Genomic DNA, 21,893 nt, shown 5'->3' with positions numbered 1-21,893 from the left:
TACAGTTGCAGGCAGGAAGTACTACTCTCTGAGTAAAGAAACTATCCCTACAATCTGTCCAATATCTATCATCCCTCAATTTAAAGCCATGTCCCTTCAGGCTAGCCATCACCACCCAAGGAAAAAGACTCTCACTGTCCATCCTATCCAACTCTCTAATCCTCTGACTATCTTGCATGTCTCAATTAAGTCACCTCTCAACTTCCTTCTCTCTAACAAAAATAACCTCAAGTCCCTCAGCCTTTCCTCATAAGACCTTCCCTCCATACCAGGCAACATTCTAGTAAATCTCCCCTGAACCCTTTCCAACACTTCCACATTCTTCCTATAATGCGGTGATCAGAACTGTATGCAGTACTCAAAATGTGTCCGCACCAGAGTTTAGTACAGCTGCGATATGACCTCATGGCTCCAAAACTCAATCCCTCTGCCAATAAAAGCTAACACACCTTATGCCTTCTTAACAGCCCTATCAGCCTGCGTGGCAACTATCAGGGATCTATGCACCTGGACACTGTGATCTCTCTGCTCATCCACACTGCCAAGAATCTTACCATTAGCCCAGTACTCTGTATTCTCGTTACCCCTTCCAAAGTGAATCACCTCACACTTTTCCACATTAAACTCGATTTTCCACCTCTCAGCCCTGCTCTGCAGCTAATCTATGTCCCTTTGTAACCTGCAACATCCTTCTGCACTACCCACAGCTCCTCCAGCTTTAGTGTCATCCACAAATTTACGAACCTATACTTCCATGCCCTCAACCAGGTCATTTATAAAAGTAACAAACAGCAGTGGTCCCAAAACAGATCCTTGTGGTACACCACTAGTAACTAAACTCCAGGATGACATTTCCCATCAACCACCTCCCTCTGTCTTTCAGCGAGCCAATTTCTGATCCAAATTGCTAAATCACCCTCAATCCCATGCCTCCGTATTTTGTGCAATAGCCTACTGTGGGGAACCTTATCAGACACATTACTGAAATCCACATACACCACATCAGCTAATTTACCCTCATCCACCTGTTTGGTCACCTTTTCATAGAACTCAATAAGGTTTGTGGGGCACGACCTACCCTTCACAAAACCTTATTGACTATCCCTAATCAACTTATTCTTCTCTAGATGATTATAAATCCTATCTCTTATAACCTTTTCCAACACTTTACCCAGAACCGAAGTAAGGCTCACTGGTCTATAATTACCAGGGTTATCTCTACTCCCGTTCTTGAGCAAGGAGATAACATTTGCTATTCTCCAGTGTTCTAGCACTATTTCTGTAGACAATGATGAAATAAAGATCAAAGCCAAAGGCTCTGCAGTCTCCTCCCTGGCTTCCTTATAAATCTTTCTAAACCATTTCACATTTAAAAGCATCCTTCCTATAACAGTATTCCAAAAGTGGCCTAACCGATGCCCTGTACACCTGCGTCATTACATCCTGACTCCTATACTCATACAGTGACCAGTAAAGGCAAACTTACTGAATTCCTTCTTCATTGCCCTGTTTACCTGCAACTCCACCTTCAAGGAACTGTGAACCTGCACGTCACTGTCTCTTTGCTTGGCAACACTCCCCAAGGCCCTACCATTAAATGTATTTGCCTGACTAAAATGCAACATCTTGCACTTATCTAAATTATTCCATCTGCCACTCCTCAGTCCATTGGATCAACATCCCATTGTACTTCCCAAGATAACCTTCTTCACTGTCCACTACAGCACTAATTTTGGTGTTGTCTGCAAACTTACTAACCATTCCTCCTATATTCACATCCATATCATTTGTATAAGTGACAAAAAGCAGTGGACTCTTCACCAATCCTTGAGGCATACTACTGGTCACAGGCCTCCAGTCCAAAAACAACTTCCACCACCACCTTCTGTCTCTTACCTTCAAGCTGATTTGATATCCAAATGGCTAGCTCTCCCTGGATTCCCTGTGATCTAACCTTGCTAATCCGTCTACCATGCAGAACATTGTTGGACACATTGCTGAAGTCCACATAGACAATATCCACTGCTCTGCCTTCATTAATCTTTTTCTGTCACTTCTTCAAAAACTCATTCAAGCTAGTGAGACATGATTTCCCATGCATAAAGCCATATTGACTATCACTAATCAGTCCTTGCCTTTCCAAGTACATGTAAATCCTGTCCCTCAGAATCTCCTCCAATGTCTTGATGTCAGGTTCACCAGTCTATAGCTCCCTGGCTTTTCCTTACCACCTTTCTTAAATAATGGCACCACATTAGCCACTCTCCAAGTCTTCTGGCACCACACCTGTGGCTATTGATGATACAAATATCTCAGCAAGGAGCCCAGCAATCAGCTCCCTAACTTCCTGCAACATTCTGGGATACATCTGATCAGATTTCAGGCATTTATCCTTTATGTATTTTAAGACATCCAGCACCACCACCTCTGTAATATGGACACTTGCTAAGATATCGCTATTTATTTCTCCCAAGTTCTTTAGCTTCCATTTCTTTCTACATGGTAAATACTGATGAGAAATACTCCTTTAATATCTCACCCATTTCCTGGGGTTCCACACATGGAGGGCCTTGACCACCACAAGTCAAGAGTGGAAAAGTTTGTCGATAATTTTACAGTCTTCAGTACCATTCACAACTTGTCTAATAGTAAAGCTGTCTGTGACCATGTGGCAGTATTTGGACAACATTCAACCTTAGGCTAATAAGTGGCAAATAACATTCATGCCAAGCAATGACCTTCTCCAAAAGAGAAAATCAACAGAATTACCATTGCTGAATGCACCTAGCTATCAAGATCCTGGGGATTGCCATTGTAACATTTAGCTGGACCAATCATATCAATACTATGCTGCAAGAATAGGTCAGAACCAGGGGATTCTGGCCAGTTATGAAAATTTGGACATTTAGTGAGAGTAAATATAAATGTTTCTCTTCTTCAGCTTCTCCCATTCTACTTGTCAATTTATCATATTAGTTTATGTTAGTTTATTGCCACCACATCATTTCATCTTGGCTTAGGCCTTTTACCTTCCTGGTGGTCTAATCTCCACCACTTACAGCACTTTGTGTGTGTCTCTGTTACTCTCTCTACATCTCTCTTTGCAACTCTCTATTTGTCTGTCTCTCTCTCTCTCTGTGAATGTGTGTTTCTGTCTGTCTCTCTCTCTCTCTCTGTGAATGTGTCTGTCTGTCTGTCTCTCTCTCACTCTTCCTCCCCGTCTCTGTCCCTCTCCCTCTGTTTGTCCCTCTCCCTCTGTCTCTCCTTCTGTCTGTTTGTCGCTTGCTCGCTCTGTCTATCTGTATGTTCTTCTCTGTCTGTCTGTCTGTCTGTCTGTCTGTGTCTCTGTCTCTCTCTCTCTCTCTCTCTGTGGGTGGGTCTCTTGCTGTGAGTGGGTCTCTCTCTCTCACGCGCAGCGGGTATCTATCTCTCTCTATCTCTCTCTCTCTCTCTCTCTCTGTGTATTTGAAACTCATTTTCCCCAACACTGCTGCTGCTTCTTATTTGGCATTTATTGCTCATGTTCTGTAATAGCCATACCTACTTCTCAGGACTTTATAAATCCTAGCATATCTCCAGATTTCCAGTCTGTTTGGCAATCATAATCCTTCTCAAACATTAATGTAAGTTAGTGAGCTGATATTGGTTCCAGTCCCAAGCCTGGCCAAATATGGGGAGAGTTAATGGCAGGAAGTGCATCTGGCTGTAAAACCACCCAACAAATCCAACTGGTGCTTGATATGAATGGAATGAAATATTGTTTGATCAAAAAAGGTAATTTTCAAATATTGACAAGTTAGATGTCCAAGTTATAGTAACATAGAGCCTGTAGATAACCTATGAAAAAAATGTCAGATTGTCGCATTCATTTGTGTGCCTGTGCTTAGCTATCCTTTTTCATTTATTGTTCTCAGTATCTTGTTTTTTTGTTATATGCAGGCTTGCAATTGTTTGTGGGCATCTTTCTGAATATGGAAGTGTACAGTCCAAAATCAAGAATGGCACTCTTTTCAAAGTAAGTTTGGCATTGTACTTTCACGACATGTAAGAAAACCTGCTTTTCAATAGCTTTATCTTCTTTATTGAGCTGTTCCCAAATTATACAAATACTTAATATTGAGCACCTTCCAATAATTAATTCAATTTTCCATTTCTCAGGCCTTTTAAGAATGTCGAAGAATATTTTTTTTTAAAACAGTGGTCATGTTTAGCAGGCTTTCATCCCTGCTTTGCTCCTGTTTGGGAATTGACTTCATCTTTCATGAGAGGCAACTTTGCCATATTGTGGAATTTATTCATTGACTGTTTCTTAGCAAGAGACTGATTGATAGAGGATAGAGTCATTAAATGGTTTTGCCAGTTTCTGATTTCTGTGGTCTAAAGCTTTACCAGCATATGCCAGAACTTTATTTGTCAAAACTGTTATTTTGTTTCACTTAATGTTGCTTCTCAATAAGTTTCACGTGTGAGAAATGCTGCTTAACCTACACCATACTGGCATAAAATTGACATTCCAGAAAATCCTATTAATAGGATTTTTACTTAGTTTCTATCAAGATAATACAATCCAAAATTTTACAACTGATATGATGTTCTTTAAAAAATGCCAAATTATAAAATACTTATTGTCAGACTGAAAGATTAGGAACTTAAGAAAAAAAGGCAATTTCATTTCCAATTTTTGCTTTTAAATCCCACCTGATAACAATGACCCTTTAGAAAGTGCTGCAAGACTTGATGATTAGTAACAAAAATGCATCATCGTTGATAATCTATAAAAATTGTTCAAAGTCACTTTCCAATTAAGTGAGATTTTCAACAAGATACATTTAGCTAGTTTGTAAATAATTCTTGTTAGCTATGATGTAATGAAGCAAAGAGAACAGAGGAAATTAAGGTATATATTAGTCCATGACTTAATTGAATGGCTGAGCAGTCACAACAGTTGAATAGTCTACTCCAGTTCTTATGAAAGGAGGATTACTTGAAGTCACTGAAGGAAAAAAAAAATAAGAAAAATTAAGAACTGAATGAAAATAGGGGGCTTTAAAGAATAAGTTCACAAGTTCTGCAAAGCTTTGTTATCAATGGGAAAGAAAGGGAGTATGGGAAATGGATAAAGAAGAAATTTTAAATAAAGATTTTGAATAGAAAATAATCATATTTTTTTAAGTTGCGAAGTGTGATTTTAGATTCAAACTATGTTTACACTTTATTTTATGTACTAATAGTTGCTGCATTTATTGTTCTTTTTATATATAGGATCACATAGACAAAGCAATTGAGTTGAGACCACAGGACCCCAAATTGTACCATCTACTCGGAAGATGGTGCTATGCAGTAAGTTGGAAAATTCAGTAAAAGTATCTTAGGGCAGGAAATTAATGAAGTGGTGCTTTTCCTCAAATTAAGCTTGTATTTTCGAAGATATGGCACCTGACTATCAGTGACTTCTCACTCGTGAGAGAGACTGTCTGTTCCAAAAATATTCACATGACGTTCCAGATTGAGAATAATGACTATTAACATCACAGCTTCCAATACAACCCTGAGCTAAGATTATGGTTCAATTTCCTCTCCATCACAGAAATAAGAATATTAATTAATGTTTGAGCTTAAGGTTCTTACTTGCTCATTTGGCCTATTTAACTTTTTGAGGTCTGGGAACTTGGAAATGTCTAGATGCTGGGACATGATTAATGATGAAATTCTAAAGTCAGTGCTGATCTATTGGTATTAGCAACCAGCAATATGTGCAAGTTAGTAGAAACATTAATTTATTCCCTGCATTGTGCTATCTGCTCAATGATTAATGAGCTGGGAGACAGAATGAATAAGAATTTTAATTGCATTTCATGTTCTGTAGTTTGCTGATCTTGTTTTCATGGGTTCTATCTGACCTCTTTTCACCATATTTTCGACGCAGCGAACTACTGGGAATGCTGGTTCATAACCCTGTATCAGGGACATGAGTTCAATAGATATGTAACATGTTGCACTCTCTCAAATGTCTGTACCTTTTCACCCCTTTGATCTATTATTCCCCAATACCAGAAAGCCAAAATTTCTTGTTAACCACCCCCAAAATGCTGTGGTTTGCCTGAGGTGTAGATTACCAACTCTGAACATCGCAAGCCCTCATCCAAATGACAGCAACAGTTGTAGAATGAAAACAATGCGATTGTGCAGCTGAGCTTTGTTCAGTGAGTTGCTGACACAGAGTTAAGGGTGAGAAATTTCTACTGTTTTAGGGCTGAGTGGGGTAGTGTTGCTGGCCTTGTCCCAGCCTGGCCCTGGCTTCTGTCACTGATCCCACTGCATGCTACTTGGCCATTGATGAAGGCCTTTGCAGCAAATGAGAAGGATAGTGGAACATAATTCTTCATAGGCTCAACAGGCAGGAAAGGAGAGATGTTTCTGAATAGGGTTTGATGAGTGGGAGTTGGGAGAAAGGGTTGGGGAAAGTGCCATATAGAGTCGTAAAGTCATTTGGAATGGAAACAGGCCCTTAGGTCCAACTAGTCCAAGCTGACCATGTTTCCCAAGCTAAACTAGTCCCATTTGTCTGCATTTGGCCCATAACCCTCCAAACCTTTCCTATTGATGTATTTATACAAATGTCATCTTTAAATCCTGTAACTATGCCTGCATCTACCAATTCCTCTGGCAGTTCATTCCAATGTTACCCCTCATGTTCTTTTTAAAACTTTATCCTCTCACCTAGGTCTCTTTGTTCTACAACATTACACAGGATCCTACCACTAACTGTATAAGCCTGCCCTTGTTTTACTAAAATGTAATACCTCCCATTTATCCAAATTTAAACTCCATCTGCCACCCCTCAGCCCATTGACCTAATTGATCAAGATCTCTTTGTAATCTTAGATAATCTTTTTCATTGTCCACTGCACAACCAATTTTGGTGTCATCTGCAAACTTACTAACCATGCCTCCTGTATTCTCATCCAAAACATTTATATAAATGATAAACAAAAGTTACGCAGTATCAATCCATGTGGAACACCACTAGTCACAGTCCTCCAGTCTGAAAAACAACCCTCCGTGTATTTGGACTGGGGAGAGAGGGCTGCTTGTAATGTGGGAAGGGGGCAATGGAGAGAGGGCTTCACTGTGTCTTCAGTTACCAGGGTATACAGGCAACGAGGAGTCATACCAAACTAGAAATGCTGACTGTTTCTCTTTCCACTGATGTTGCCAGACCTGCTGAGTTTCTTGAGCGTTCTGTGTTTGTTATATGGACAGCTTGAGTTTGGCTGAACCTACATGAGTATATAAAATGATAACATTTTATTACAAAGTATTTTTAAAAATACAGGTTTTCAGAATTTTAATTATGAAGTGAAAGTTATGGTGCTGCTTTGTTATTGTTAGGTTTTGCTGGCATGAAATAAAATTAATTTTCAAAATTTAGAAATGTTTATATTTTCATGGAATTGGGCACAGCCAGCATTTGTTGCCTATACCCAATTGCTATTGAGAAGGTTAAAAAGGGATCATATTGGAAAATAATTTGCGAAATACTGTCTTAGTCCTTTGCTTGGCATATCCATTTTCTGTTGTTAGTATGGACTTCATCCTGTGATAAAAGTACTAACTGCATTGAATTACATAATGCTGAAATGTTGAGGTTATTTAGTGTTTGATACAAATGCATTGGGCTACAGTTCTGTCGGTCAGAGTTGGTAAGCAAGGAAAAAACTAATGTTTCTTCTGTCAATTTGACATGGCCTAGAAGATACTCCATTTCACTCTAGTGAAGTATGAAGAATTGGCACAAGTTAAATTTTGTTTTTATTTGTTCATGGAAGATAGAGATTTCTGGCTACGCCAACAATTATTACCCTTCCTTGACAGCTAACAGTCAACTATATTCCTGTAGATCTGGGGTTACAGGTAGACCAGACCAGATAAGGATGGTAGATTTCCTTCTCTAAAAGACATTAGTGAACTAGATAGGTTTTTTTTTAACAACAATTAATGTTGTCATTAGACAAGCTTTAAATTCCAGATTTTTGTTGTGGAATTTGAATTTGACAATGAGTGGGATTTGAGGCCATATCCCAAGAATAATAGAGTGAAGTCTTGATTACTAATCTAGAGATGTTACCATTAGGCCACCACCTGCCTGTTATGGTCTGGTTTGACTGTAACAAGAGTATCATAGCCGTTTGTGCTGGCCAAGCTTTAGGATGATGGGAGTGGGATTTCTTGAGATGGAGAATGAGATTACCAGAAAGGTTCCAGAGATAAGGAAATTTTGTTTCTTAATGTGTACAAGTTTTAGATAAAGCTGTTCCTTTTACCCAACCCTACAAAGACTACAGGGGCTTAGATTTGAGAGAGTAAGAGATGGGGTGTGACAATGGTCTAGTGGAATTATTGCTTGACTATAACTCTAGAAACTTAGCTGCACACTCTGCAATAGAAGATGATGGAGTTAAAATTCAATAAATACTGTAATTAAGAATCTAATGATAATCATGAAACCACTACTGTTTGTCAGAAAAAGGCCGACCTGGTTCATGAATGCTGCAGATGCATCCGTCTGTGACAGCATTAGTAAGTGCTACAACCTCATTACAGCCTTAAATTAAACAAAAGAGCTGTATTCCAGAGGTGGGGTAAAAGTGACAGCCCTTGACATAAAGGCCACATTTCACTGAGTGTGGCATCAAAGAACCCTATCAGGGGGCAAACTCTTTGCTGGTTGGAGACTTGCTATATAAATACAGTGGCTACAAAAGCAAGTAGGGGGGTTGGAATACTACAGCAAGTAACTGACCACCTGATTTCCAAAGCCTGTCCATCATCTGCAAGGCAGAAGTCAGAAGTTGATGGAATATCTGCACTTGCTTGGATGAATGCTGCTCCAACAACACTGAAGAAGCTTGACACTATCCAGGACCAAACAGCCCACTTAATTAGCACCTCGTCAACAAGCATCCAATCCCTCCACCACCAATGCTCATTAGCAGCAGACTGTACAATCTACAAGATGCACTGCAGAAATCTGCTAAAGATCCTCAAGACAGCACCTTCTGTACCAATGCCCACTTCCATCTAGAATGACAAGGTTTACCTACAATGCATGGATTGCAGCAGTTCAACAAGACAGCTCAATTCCACGTTCTCAAGCAACTAAAGATGGGAAAGAAATGCTGGACAGCTAGCAGCGCCCACATCCTACAAGAGAATAAAAACAGATATAGAGGGTTTGTGAGAAATTTCATATTTATGCATGATTCAAGTGGTCATTACCTAGAGCAGGTTTGCTATAAGAATGATTTAGGGGAGGATGGTCAATATTGTAAAAAAATTTCGATAGGCACTTACAGGAAATAAACTTGTCAGGCTGTGGGAACAAAGCTGGGCAATTGATTTGATTGGATTGCTCTATACAGAGCTAACAAGCAGTCAGTGGATAAAAACAAGGACTGCAGATGCTGGAAACCATAGTCTAGATTAGAGTGGTGCTGGAAAAGCACAGCAGGTCAGGCAGCATCCGAGGAGCAGGAAAATCGATGTTTCGGGCGGTCATGGGGTCGGTGATGAGCTGTAAGGTGAGGTGGGGGAAGGGGAAATGAGGAAACTGGCGAAGTCCACATTGATGCCATGGGGTTGAAGTTATCCGAGGCGGAAGATGAGACATTCTTCCTCCAAGCGTCGGGTGGTGAGGGAGCAGCGGTGGAGGAGACCTGGGACCTGCATGTCCTCGGCAGAGTGGGAGGGGGAGTTGAAATGTTGGGCCACAGGGTGGTGGGGTTGATTGGTGCAGGTGTCCTGGAGATGGTCTCTAAAGCGCTCTGCTAGGAGGCATCCAGTCTCCCCAGTGTAGAGGAGACCGCATCACACAATGGTCTTATTCTATTCCTTTATGACCATCATTAACTTAGTAAATTAGGTTAATTGAGTAGATAAAAGATTAGTAACTATGTTGCAGAAGAAACTGTTTGTTTTATAAATTTTCAGTTGAAATCAATGTCTGAGTTCAATTTTAAAAAATAGATTAATTTAGTATTTAGACCCCTTAGCTTGCAAGTTATAGAACAGCTGGTCATTCCATGATATGCTATTTTTTGTATTAGGTAATAGATTGTCTATTCAGAGACTTAAAGTCTCTGTTTCCAGATTATATGGGGCCTTCCCTCTGAGCAGCATAGATTAATATGCCTGCAGCAGTGTTATAGATTCCTATTAGAAGTTACCTCTGGGCAGGTCAACCTTCTAGTGGTAGTAGTAGTTATAGTGGACTACTGGGTTTAAATCTTGGGGAAACCTGTGCACCTTTATGACATGCTTTTACCTGCCTGGTGCAGTGATAAAGTTTAAACATTTGTGCAACTTTTCTCATTTCTCACAGCTGCCTGACCTGCTGTGCTTTTCCAGTGCCACGTTTTCTGACTCTGATTTCTCCAGTATCTGCAGTCCTCACTTTCTCCTAGTCACTGTCCTGTTCCTCGGATGCTGCCTGATCTGCTGTGCTTTTCCAGCACCATATTTTCTGACTCTTTTTCTCATTTATTGTTTGGAATACGCTTTTTTGATTTGGCACAGGCATCCTTTCACAAAACCACCAAGATTTTGTACTTCATGTTTGGATTAGATAACTTACAGTGTGGAAACAGGCCCTTCAGCCCAACAAGTCCACACCGACCCGCCGAATTCATTCCCCTACTTCTACCCCTTCACCTAACACTATGGGCAATTTAACATGGCTAATTCACCTAACCTGTACATTTTTGGACTGTGGGAGGAAACCGGAGCAAACTCACGCAGACACTGGGAGAATGTGCAAACTCCACACAGTCAGTCGCCTGAGGCGGGAATTGAACCTAGGTCTCTGGTGCTGTGAGGCAGCAATGCTAACCACTATGCCGCCGTGCCATCCCAAAGTTGTTCTAGCTTAAAAAGAACATTTGAGGACTGATTTATTTTGTGTCGAAAACATAACTTTTATGTCCATAATTTAGAAAACAAACCTTGGTAATTGATATCCATGTTTAAAAGTTTGGCTTTACTTTGATTACAAGGAAACAGAAAATAGGAGCAAAAGCCTTTGAGTCTGGTTTGCTCATTATTATGATCACAGCTGATCATCCAATGCAATGGTCTGTTCCTGCTTTCCCCCATATCCTTTGAACAATTTCGTCCCAAGTGCTATATCCAACACCTTGAAATTGTACAGTGTTTCAGCTTTGCTTCCTATGGTCCACAGTTCCATAATCTCTGGGTGAAGGAATTTCTTCTTGTCTCAGTCCTAAATGGTTTAACCTGTATCCTTAGACTGCGAATCCTGGTTCTCAACTACCCTGCCATCAAGAATATCCTTCCTGTGTCTACCCTCCCTCTCAAAAGCATGTTGTATGCTTGATGACCTCTAAATCAATTAGACATATCCTCAATCAAGTTTCAGAACATGTTACCACCACTGGAGTAGGTTAGACTTGAACCTCGACCTCTTGGTTCAGAGCTAAGGGAACTACCACTGCATCACAAAAGCTCTGTTAATTGTTTATATACTTTATTTACTTAGCATTAAGCTTTTCGTTTCACAGAGTAGAATCTGACAACTGATTTCATTTTGAGTACATGCTTCGGGCAATTTTGAAAGCACTTCTTCAACAAGATCAGACTTGTATTAATCAGCCTGTGACCTTAGGGAAAAGTGAGGACTGCCAATGCTGGAGACCCTGATGAAGGGCTTTTGCCTGAAATGTCGATTTTCCTGCTCATCAGATGCTGCCTGAACTGCTGTGCTTTTCCAGCACCACTCTAATCTAGACAGTGACCTTAGGGAAGACATGCCACAGAACTGATAATTACTCCTTGTCTATAGTAGTTGGTACTAGAAACTATACGATATTGTGTAAGTAATATGTGCAACATCAGGCCATATGAGAGTACGAGCAAGTTCCTCCCTATTTACTTTATGCAGACTGCTCATGGTTTTGAAAACCTCCATCTGATCTCTTCTTACCTGCTTTCTCTCTAGGGAGGACAGTCCCAACTTCTTAAATCTATCCTCACACTGTTCACCAGTACTTTAGTTGACGTCTAACAGGTGCCTTACAAAAGTTCAACATCACCTGTTTGCTTTTGTATTCTGTGCTTCTGTTAATAAAGGGGAAGATACTGTATATACTTTCAGTGGCCTGTGCACATGTACATTGAGGTCCCTCTGCTCCTGCACCTCACTTGTCCACCCATTGTAGCCTCTATTTCAATTATCTTTCGATATCCTTCCTCCCAAAGTGTGTACCTCATACTTATCTGCATTGAAACTCATCTGCCACATGTCTGCCCATATCACCTTAGTTCTATAAACACCATTGAAGATAAATATCCTTCTAGAGCTCTACACTGTTCTCCTCACAGCTTACAGTTCATCCAAGTTTTGTGCCATTTGTAACAGATACATGGGAGTTCCTCTCCAAGTCACACCCCATCTGAACTTGAAACAGTATTGTTATTCCTTCACTGTCACTCATCAAAATTCTGAAACATTCTTCCTAACTATTTTGTGGGCCTGCCTACTTAGGACTGTTTCAGGTGGTTGACCACCACCTTTCCAAGGGCAATTAAGGATGGATAACAAATGCTGATCTCGCCAGAACATCACTCATTGTATGAAATAATTTTTTTAATGAATTAAAAACAACGATTTTAGTATCATTTTCTAGTGTGCCTTTTCTTAACTGCCAGTAAGAAGTCATTATCTGATAGATAATGCTTATGGATTAAAGTCTTTCAATCAAAATATTGTCAGACCAGAAGAAATAAAAACAGCCATCGACCATTCGGCCCCTTGAGCTTGCTCCACCATTCAATAGGATCATGATTAATCTGACATTTCTCACATCCACTTTTGTGCCCTTTCTCCTATCTATCTCAGAAATGGTTTATTCTGAGACCCTTTGGTCCTAGACTGTCCCATGAGTGGAAGCATCCTCTCAGCCTTTACTCTGTCCAGCCCCTTTAGAATTCTACATGTTTTAATGAGAACACCTCTCATTCTTCTAACTCTAGTGAGTGGAGTCCCAATCTGTTCAACCTTTGTTCATAAAATGATCCTGCATACCTGGGAACATCATAGTGAATCTTCTCTGAACTGCCTCTAATGAAATGATATCTTAATAAGCGAACCAAAACTGATCACAGTATTCCAGGTGTGATCTCACCAGCATCTTATATAGTTTCAGCAAAACTTCCCCACTCTTACCCTCCAAACATCTTAAAGGGCCAACTTTCCAATAGCATTCCTGATTAGCTGCTGTGCCTGTATGCCAGCATTTTATTTCATGCACAAATACTGCCAAGTCCCTATATATTGCAGTGTTCTGCAGTTTTTCTCTACTTAAATAATACTGTTCTTTTGTCCTCCCTTCCCAAATGATCAACTTTACATTTCCCCGCATTATATTCCATTTGCCTACTTTTTTTATGTGCGTAGGTGGAAAGGCAAGTTAAGTTACCTATTTTGTGTCAACTGTAAAATTAGCTACCATGCATTCACTTCCTTCTTCCAATTCACTAATATACATTATAAACAGTTGCAGTTCAGCATTGATTCCTGTGGAACCCCACTGGTTACAAGTTGCCAACCTGAAAAGGAACCCATTATTCCCCATTTGCTATATTCTGCACTTTAGCTAATTCTTGATCCACACCAATACACTGCCTTCAACATCAGTGGATGCACATCCGTTTACTGCCTTGTTCACCAGGGGTTCTTATCTATGACTTAACCTTTTATGAGGGATCTTGTCAAATGTTGCTGGAAATCCAAATATAACACATCTACTGGATTCCTGTGGTTGACACTTCCTCAAAAACCTAATACAGATTATAATAGTCATTTATTATCACTTGTATTTTTTTAAAAAAAGAAAAAATGTTTAAGCCCAATTTTCTTTTCCTGAAACCACGCTGACTCTGATTAGATTATGGTCTTCCACATATGCTGCTATTACTTCCTTAATAATTGATTCCAATATTTTCCAAGCATAGATGTTAGGCTAATTGGCCTGTTGTAACCTGCTTTTTTGCCTCCCTTTTTTTTTGAATGGGAGAATCACATTGGCAGTTTTCCAATCCACTGGTACTTCTCCAGAATTCAAGGATCTTATGGAAAATTACAATCACTGCATCCACTATCTCTCTAGTTATTTCTTTCAGGATCTTAGGATCAGGGCCAGGAAACCTATTTGCCTTTAGTCCCATTAGTTTGTCTTGTACTACTTCTTTTGTGATTGTACTTAACTTCTTCTGTATTCTCTGGTCTTTTCACCTCTGAGGCTTCCAGCGTCATTGCTGATGAAGGGCTCCTGCCCGACATGTCGATTTTCCTGCTCTTCGGATGCTGCCTGACCTACTGTGCTTTTCCAGCATCACTCTAATCTAAACTCTAATCTCCAGCATTTGCAGACCTCACTTTCACCTATTCAAAGTATCTTCCATGTGTTTAACTCCTTTGCAGTTTCTTTGTTTCCCATAACAATCTTCCAGAATCATTTTCTAAGGGGCATATATTCACTTGGCAACCTCTCTCTTTTTATATATTTAAAAAAGCTCTTACTGTCAGTTTTTATATTCTTCAGTAAGTTTACCCTTACTGTTTATTGATTGTCTTTATTATCTTTTTAGATTCACTTTGCTGGATCATTGTGAAATGCATTCCTCAATGAGACTGTGATTGCTAAAAGTTAATGAGCAACCATGTTTAACTTTTGGTTAATTGTTTTAAAATGAAAAATACCTGCATGTTTTGAAATAATCTTGTATATTTTATCAGAATCTGACAATCATTATATGTTATCATGCTAAGTTGATTAATTTGATTCCAGTATTATATATGTAAATATAGTTTTGAGTTGTTTGGTTTGCAGGCCTCGAAGCTGTCATGGCTTGAAAAAAAGGTGGCTGCAACATTGTTTGACGAACCACCAAATTCAACCATACAGGAAGCTTTGCAATGTTTCCTCAAGGTAATAAACTTTTGCTAGTATTTCAATTTTAAATGCTCTGATGTCTAGTTATTGAATCAAGTGCTGATTTAATTTTACAACATTTGAAAGTGAAGCAGAAATTCAAGATAAATAATATCACATTTATTTCTTACTGTCATTTTTACACTCCTTTATTAATCTTGGAGGCTAGAGTTTTGTGATTCATGGACAAGGACTTTCAAATCCCTCTTTCCCATAACTTTCTGCAGTCTTTCTCCACTTAAATAATTTTCAGTCCCTCCAATCCTCCTGCCAAGGTGCTTGACTTTACACTTATATTCCACCTGTCAAGTTTTAACTGTCAATATCCCTCTGCAGACTTTGTCATAGAAAGGAGAGTGATGGACTAGTGGTATTATCGCGAGTCTATTAATCTGGAGACACAGGTAATCAGAGAATCCCTACAGTGTCGAAACAGGCCATTTGGTCCAACAAGTCCACACCAACCCTTTGAAGAGTATCCCACCCAAACGCATTCCCCTACTCCTATTACTCTACATTTCCCCTGACTAATGCACCTAAGCCAACACATCCCTGAACACTATGGGCAATTTAGCACGTCCAATTCACTTAACCTGCACATCTTTAGGATGTGGGAGGAAACCAGAGGACCTGAAGGAAACCCATACAGACATGTGAGAATGTGCAAGTCCAAACAGACGGTTGCCCAAGGCTGGAATCGAACGTGGGACCCTGGCACTGTGAGGCAGCAGTGCTAACTACTGAGCCACCATGGCATAAAAGTTTGAATTAAAAGTCTAATGGTGACATGTTAGTTGTCAGGAAAAGTCTATCTGGTTTACTAGTGTTCTTTAGGGAAGGAAACTTCCATCCTTACCTGGTCTACATGTGACTCCAGACCCACCGCAATGTGGTTGTCTCTCAACTGCTCTCTGGACCACCAGGGATGGGCAATGAATGCTGACCTTGTCAGCGATGCCCACCTGAATGAATTTTTAAAAAAACATATAAAACAAGAGCAGAAGTAGGTCGGTCATTCCGTCGAATGCCCCAGCCATTCACTCCAACTTGCCTACTTTCTCCCTAAGTAGAAAGCGAGGACTGCAGATGCTGGAGATCAGAGTTGGGAGTGTGGCGCTGGAAAAGCGCAGCATCCAAGGAGCAGGAGAATGGTTTCAGGCATAATGCCTTCATCAGGAATGAGGCTTCTGGGCAGGGGGAGGTGCTGCTGAGAGGTGGGGTTGGGGGGAAGGTAGCTGAGAATGCGATAGGTAGATGAAGGTGAAGGAGAAGGTGATAAGTAAGAGAGGAGGGTGGAGGGATAAATGGGAAAGGTGATGGACAGGTCAGAAGGATGGTGCCGAGTTGGAGGCTTTGGACTGGGATAAGTGGAAAGAGGGGAAATGAGGAAACTGTTGAAATCCACATTGACTCCTGTGATTGCAGGATCCCAAGGTAGAATATGAGGTGTTCTTCCTCCAAGCTTCGGGTGGTAAGGGTTTGGCAATGGAAGAGCCCCAGGACTTGCACGTCCTTGACAGAGTGGGAGGGGGAGTTGAAGTGTTCAGCCACTGGATAGTGGGGTTGGTTAGTGTGGATGTCCCAAAGATGTTCTCTGAAACGATCTGCAAGTAGGCGTCCTGTCTCTTTCTTCCCAATGTAGTGGAGACCACAATCGATACAGTAAATGACATTGGTGGAGGTACGGATAAATTTCTGTTAGGTATGGAAGGATCCTTTGGGGCCTTGGATGGAGATGAGGGGGGAGGTGTGGGTGCATGTTTTGCACTTCATGCGATGGCAGGGGAAGGTGCCAGGAGTGGGGTGTGGCCTGGTGGGGGGCATGGTCCTGACGAGCGGCGTGGACTTGACGAGGGAGTTGCGGAGGCAATGGTCTCTCTCGAATGCTGATAGTGCTGTGGAGGGAAATGTATCTCTGGTTGTGCGATCCGTTTGTAGGTGGTGGGTGATGCGATGTACGTGGAGGAATGCGATGTATCCACTCCCCCCTCCTTTCCAACCTATCACTTTCTCCCTCACCTTCATCTACCTATCACATTCTCAGATACCTACTCCCCCTCCCCTCGATTCTCCTGTTTCTCAGATGCTGCCTGACCTGCCGTGATCTTCTAGCACCACACTCTCGACTACTTTCTCCCTAAGCCCAACTACTCCAGCCAACCATCATCTCTGCATGTTCATGCCCTCAATTCATCCGAACTCAACTGCATCCTGTCCCCCTGGTTCAGGCACTTCCCACCTATATCCACGCTACCAACAATACCCTCCATCTCTTCAGTCACTTCCAGTTCCCTGGCCCCCAGCGCTTTATCTTCACTATGGATGTGCAGTCCTTATAAACAAGGATGACCTTCAGGCCCTCAGCTTCTTTCTCTCCAACAGACCCATTCGGTCCTCCTCCGCCTCGCTGAACTGGTCCTCACCCGTAATAACTTTGCCTTTAACTCCTCCCATTTCCTCCAAATCCAGCGGGTGGCCATGGGCACCTAGATGGGCCCCAGCTACGCCTGCTTCTTTGTTGGCCATGTCGAACATTCCTTCCTCAATGCCTACACAAGCACTGGGCCCCAACTCTTCCATCGTTTCAGCGATGACTGCAACAATGCAGCATCCTGCATCTAAGCTGAACTGGAGCAGTTCATCTACTTTGCCCATGACTTCCAACTTCCACCCACGTTCAAATTCACTTGGTCCATCTTGAACACCTCCCTCCCCTTTCTTGACCTCTTCATTTCAATATCCAGTGACAGTCTCCAGACGGATGTTTCCTACAAACCCACAGACTCTCATAACTACCTGTACTACACCACCAAGGATGTAAGAACTCCATCCCATTCACCCAATTCCTCCGCCTCCACTGTATCTGCTCGGACGAGGAGACATTTCACTCCCAAGCACCTCAGATGACCACCTATTTCAAACAATGTATTCCCACCTACCTCTGTCATCCAGATAGCCATCCACCTCACCACCTCTATTCCCGCCCCCCCCCCCCCCCCCCCCACCACAATGCAATAAAGACCTACCACTCCACCAATCTTCGCATCCAATATATCATCCTTAAACGCTTTCACCAATCCAAATAGACCCAACCACCAAGGACATATTCCCCTTCCCAACCTCCCTATGCTTTTTGCAAGAACCGTTTCCTTCACCAATCCTTGGTTTGCGCCATTCTCCCTACCAACTGCCCTGAACCCCCAGGTATCTTGCCCTGCAACCGGAAAAGATGCAAAATTTGCCAGCACACCGCACCCTCTTTCCCCCCCCCCCCCCCCCAAACTCATTCCAGGGTCCTAAACAGTCCTCCCAGATGAAATGGAAGTTTGCCTCCCTCTTCTCCAACCTAGTTTATTGTATCAGATGCTCCCGATGTGGTCTTCTGTACATCGAGGAGATCAAGCATAAACTAAGGGAACGTATTGGCGAGCATCTCAGCCGGGAACACAAAGACCAACCAGACCTCCCAGTCACCGCCCATTTTAATTCCCCTTCCCACTCTGTTTTCAACATGACCATCCTTGGCCTCCTCCATTGCCACAATGAATCAAACCACAAGTTGGAGGAAAAACACCTCATCTTCTGCTTGGGCAGACTACAGCCCGGAGGACTCAACATTGAGTTCTCCAATTTCAAATAACCTCTCTTCTCATCCCTGACTCCCTTCCTAACCCCTCCCCTCCCTTCCCTTCCTACCCCCTCCCCTCCCTTCCATTCCTACCAGATTTATCCCTCCCATTGACCAACCAGATCATATCATCTACCTAGCTCCACCTATCCCCACCTCACCACCCTGTCCCCCCATCCCCCATTACCTGCAATTCCTCTTACAGCCACCTCCAGTCCTGAAGAAGGATTACACCCAAAACGTCGAATTCTTTACCTCCTGATGCTGCCTGGCTTGCTGTGTTCTTACACCCTCCTGCTTGTCTGTCTTGGATTCCAGCATTTGCAGTTTTTTGTCTCTACATTCTCCTTATACCTTTTGAACCCTTTAGTCTTAAGCAGTATATTTCACACCTTGAAAACATTCAATGTTTTGACCTCCACTGCTTTCTGTGGCAGAGAATTACACAGGTTTATCATTCTCTGGGTAAATGACCTACTCCATATCCTCAAACAGTAAACCCTAGTTCAGGGCTCCCCAGTCATTAAAAACATCATGCCTGCGTTTACCCTGTCTAAACCTAGTAGAATTTTATACGTTTCTATGAGATTACCCTCCTCATTTTCCTAAACTCCATTGAATATATTCTTAACTGATGCTGTCTTTCTTTGTTTATCAGTCCTGCCATTCAAGGACTCTGTTTGGTAAACCTTCATTGGACCCCCTCCATAGCTAGAACACTCTTTCCCCAATAAGGAGACCAACACTGCACACAATACTTCAGATGTTGTTTGAGCAAAGCTCTCTCGTTTTCTTAATCTATTGACAATCTAAACTTGTCAAAACCACAGTGAAGTATCTCTGCACCCTCCTCACAGTTAACTCTATCCAGCTTTGTATTGTCTGCAAATATGGCTATGGTTCACTCACTTTTATCATCCAATCATTAATATATATTTATAAATAATTGTGGCCCAATCACTAGTTACAGGTTGCCTTCCTGAAAATGCCCCCCTTATTCTATCTCTCTGTCTTCTATAGATAGCGAATCACTACCCATGCTAATATACTACTTTCACACCATGGACTTTTATTCAGCAGCCTGATGTGTGCTACCTTATCAAAATTCTGAAATTCAAGAAGTATTCCTTCCACTGTTTCCCCTTTTTCTATAGTGCTTGTTACCTCCTCAAAGCATTCTAGTAAATTTGTCAGGCATGATTTCTCTTTCATAAAGCCATGCTGACTTGATCATATTATCTATTTTTAAATTCTCTGCTATTCCATCCTAAATATTTAGCTAACAGGCCTACATTTACCTTCTCTCCCTTTTTAAATAAAAGAGTTACATTGGCAGTTTTCTAATCCTTGTGATTTTTCAGAATAAGAACTTAAGAAACAGGAGCAGGAGTTGACCACCTGGTCCTTGAAGCTGTTCTGCCATTCAACCAGATTATGGCCAATCTTTTCATGGACTGAGTTCCACTTATCCACCTGCTCACTGTAACCCTTAATTCCTTTAGTGTTCAGAAATCTATCTTTGTCTTCAACACATTCAATGAGGTTACCTCAACTGCTCTACAGATTCACAACCCTTTGGGAGAAGTAGTTCCTCCTCAACTCAAGCCTTCAACTCATCCTTATTTTGAGGCTATGCCCCTTAGTTTTAGTTTCACCAGCCAGTGGAAACAATTTCTTTGCTTCTATCTTATGTATTTATTTCAAATTTTATATGTTTCCATAACCCTCCCCCCCCCCCACCCCCATTCTTCTAAATTCCAATGAGTGTAGTCCCAGTCTACTCAATCTGTCATTATAAGCCAACCTTCTTAACTCTGGAATCAACCTAGTGAACCACCTCTATATCCCTCCTGTGCCAGTATATAAAGTTTTGCTCTCCTTCTCAAGTAAGGAGAGCAAAACTGCACACAGTATTCCAGGTGTAACCTCACCAGCACTCTATACAGCTTTTGCATAATTTCACTGTTTAGAGGGATATGAACCAAATACTGGCAAATGGGACTAGTTAACTTAGGAAATCTGGTCATCATGGACAAGTTGGACCAAAGTGTCTGTTTTCATGCTATACATCTCCATAACTCAATGACTGTATAACTGTGGGCGGCACGGTGGTACAGTGGTTAGCACTGCTGCCTCGCAGCGTCAGAGACCCAGGTTCAATTCCCGCCTCAGGCGACTAACTGTGTGGAGTTTGCACGTTCTCCCCGTGTCTGCGTGGGTTTCCTCCGGGTGCTCCGGTTTCCTCCCACAGTCCAAAGATGTGCAGGTCAGGTGAATTGGCCATGCTAAATTGCCCGTAATGTAAGGTTAGGGGTATGGGTGGGTTACGCTTCGGCGGGTCGGTGTGGACTTGTTGGGCCGAAGGGCCTGTTTCCACACTAAGTAATCTAATCTAAAAAAAAAACTCCAGCTTAAAAGTTGAAATTCTGTACCATACATATGTAGCATTGTGCATTCTCAGCTGAAATAACTAGCAAAATGAAACACCACTCAGAATATAACTGAGTTAGTTCAGTTTTAGAACAAGGAACATGAATCCTGCATGAGCATTCTGATATTAAACAGAAGTAATCAGCATGGTGACAGATTTCGCCCGAGTAAACTGGGCTGAAGAACTAAGAGGTAGGACAGTTGACAAAAGGTGACAGTCGCTAAGAGAGATATTCAATTCCTCCCAATTAAAATTTTTTGAAAGAGAAAGAAAGGTTGTAGAAAGGGGAGAAAGCATCCTTGACTAAGCAAGGAAGTTAACAATAGTATAAGGGCAAAAACTAAGGCATAGAGCAAACTAATGCAGAGATCAGTGGCAGACTGGAGAATTGGGAAACTTTTAAAGATCAAGCAAGGGTTACTAAAAAAAAGTCATAAAAAGAGCAAAGTTTAATTATGAAAGAAAACTAATGCAAAATATAAAAATGGATAGTGAAAGCTGTAAGTAAGTTAAGAAAAAAGATAAGAGTAGGTGAAGTCCCTTTAGAAGATGAGACTGGGGAGTTGATAATGGGGAACACAGACTGTCAGAGACACTAAATCAATATTATGCCTCAATTTTCACAGTGGACGATGTTGAAGTCGACGATATGGGGGCGAGAGAGACTCACGTTTGGTATGTTGCCTCTCAGGTGCAAGGGTACGTGATGTCTCTAATCGTGTTTTCCGGGTCCTTAAGGGGGAGGGGGAGCAGCCCGAAGTCGTGGTCCACATTGGCACCAATGACAGAGGTAGGAGGAGCACTGAGGATGTTAGGCAGGCTTTCA

General features: G+C 41.6%; 1 protein-coding gene across 4 annotated transcripts in view; it reads left to right on the top strand.

Moving 5' to 3' along the window:
• Positions 1–21,893, top strand: part of LOC122548484 (regulator of microtubule dynamics protein 2) — a 225,766-nt gene that overhangs the window by 97,488 nt on the left and 106,385 nt on the right. For all 4 annotated transcript variants that reach the window (XM_043687200.1, XM_043687201.1, XM_043687202.1 and 1 more), the window contains exons 5-7: positions 3,940–4,015; positions 5,263–5,340; positions 14,907–15,005. In XM_043687200.1, the coding sequence (XP_043543135.1) occupies positions 3,940–4,015; positions 5,263–5,340; positions 14,907–15,005 (253 nt within the window). The remainder of the gene's footprint in view (positions 1–3,939; positions 4,016–5,262; positions 5,341–14,906; positions 15,006–21,893) is intronic.

The sequence above is a fragment of the Chiloscyllium plagiosum genome, chromosome 3, assembly GCF_004010195.1.
Source record: "Chiloscyllium plagiosum isolate BGI_BamShark_2017 chromosome 3, ASM401019v2, whole genome shotgun sequence".
NCBI lineage: Eukaryota > Metazoa > Chordata > Chondrichthyes > Orectolobiformes > Hemiscylliidae > Chiloscyllium > Chiloscyllium plagiosum.
Note: the sequence above shows the minus strand (reverse complement) of the source record. Positions and strands in the feature narration are given on the sequence as shown.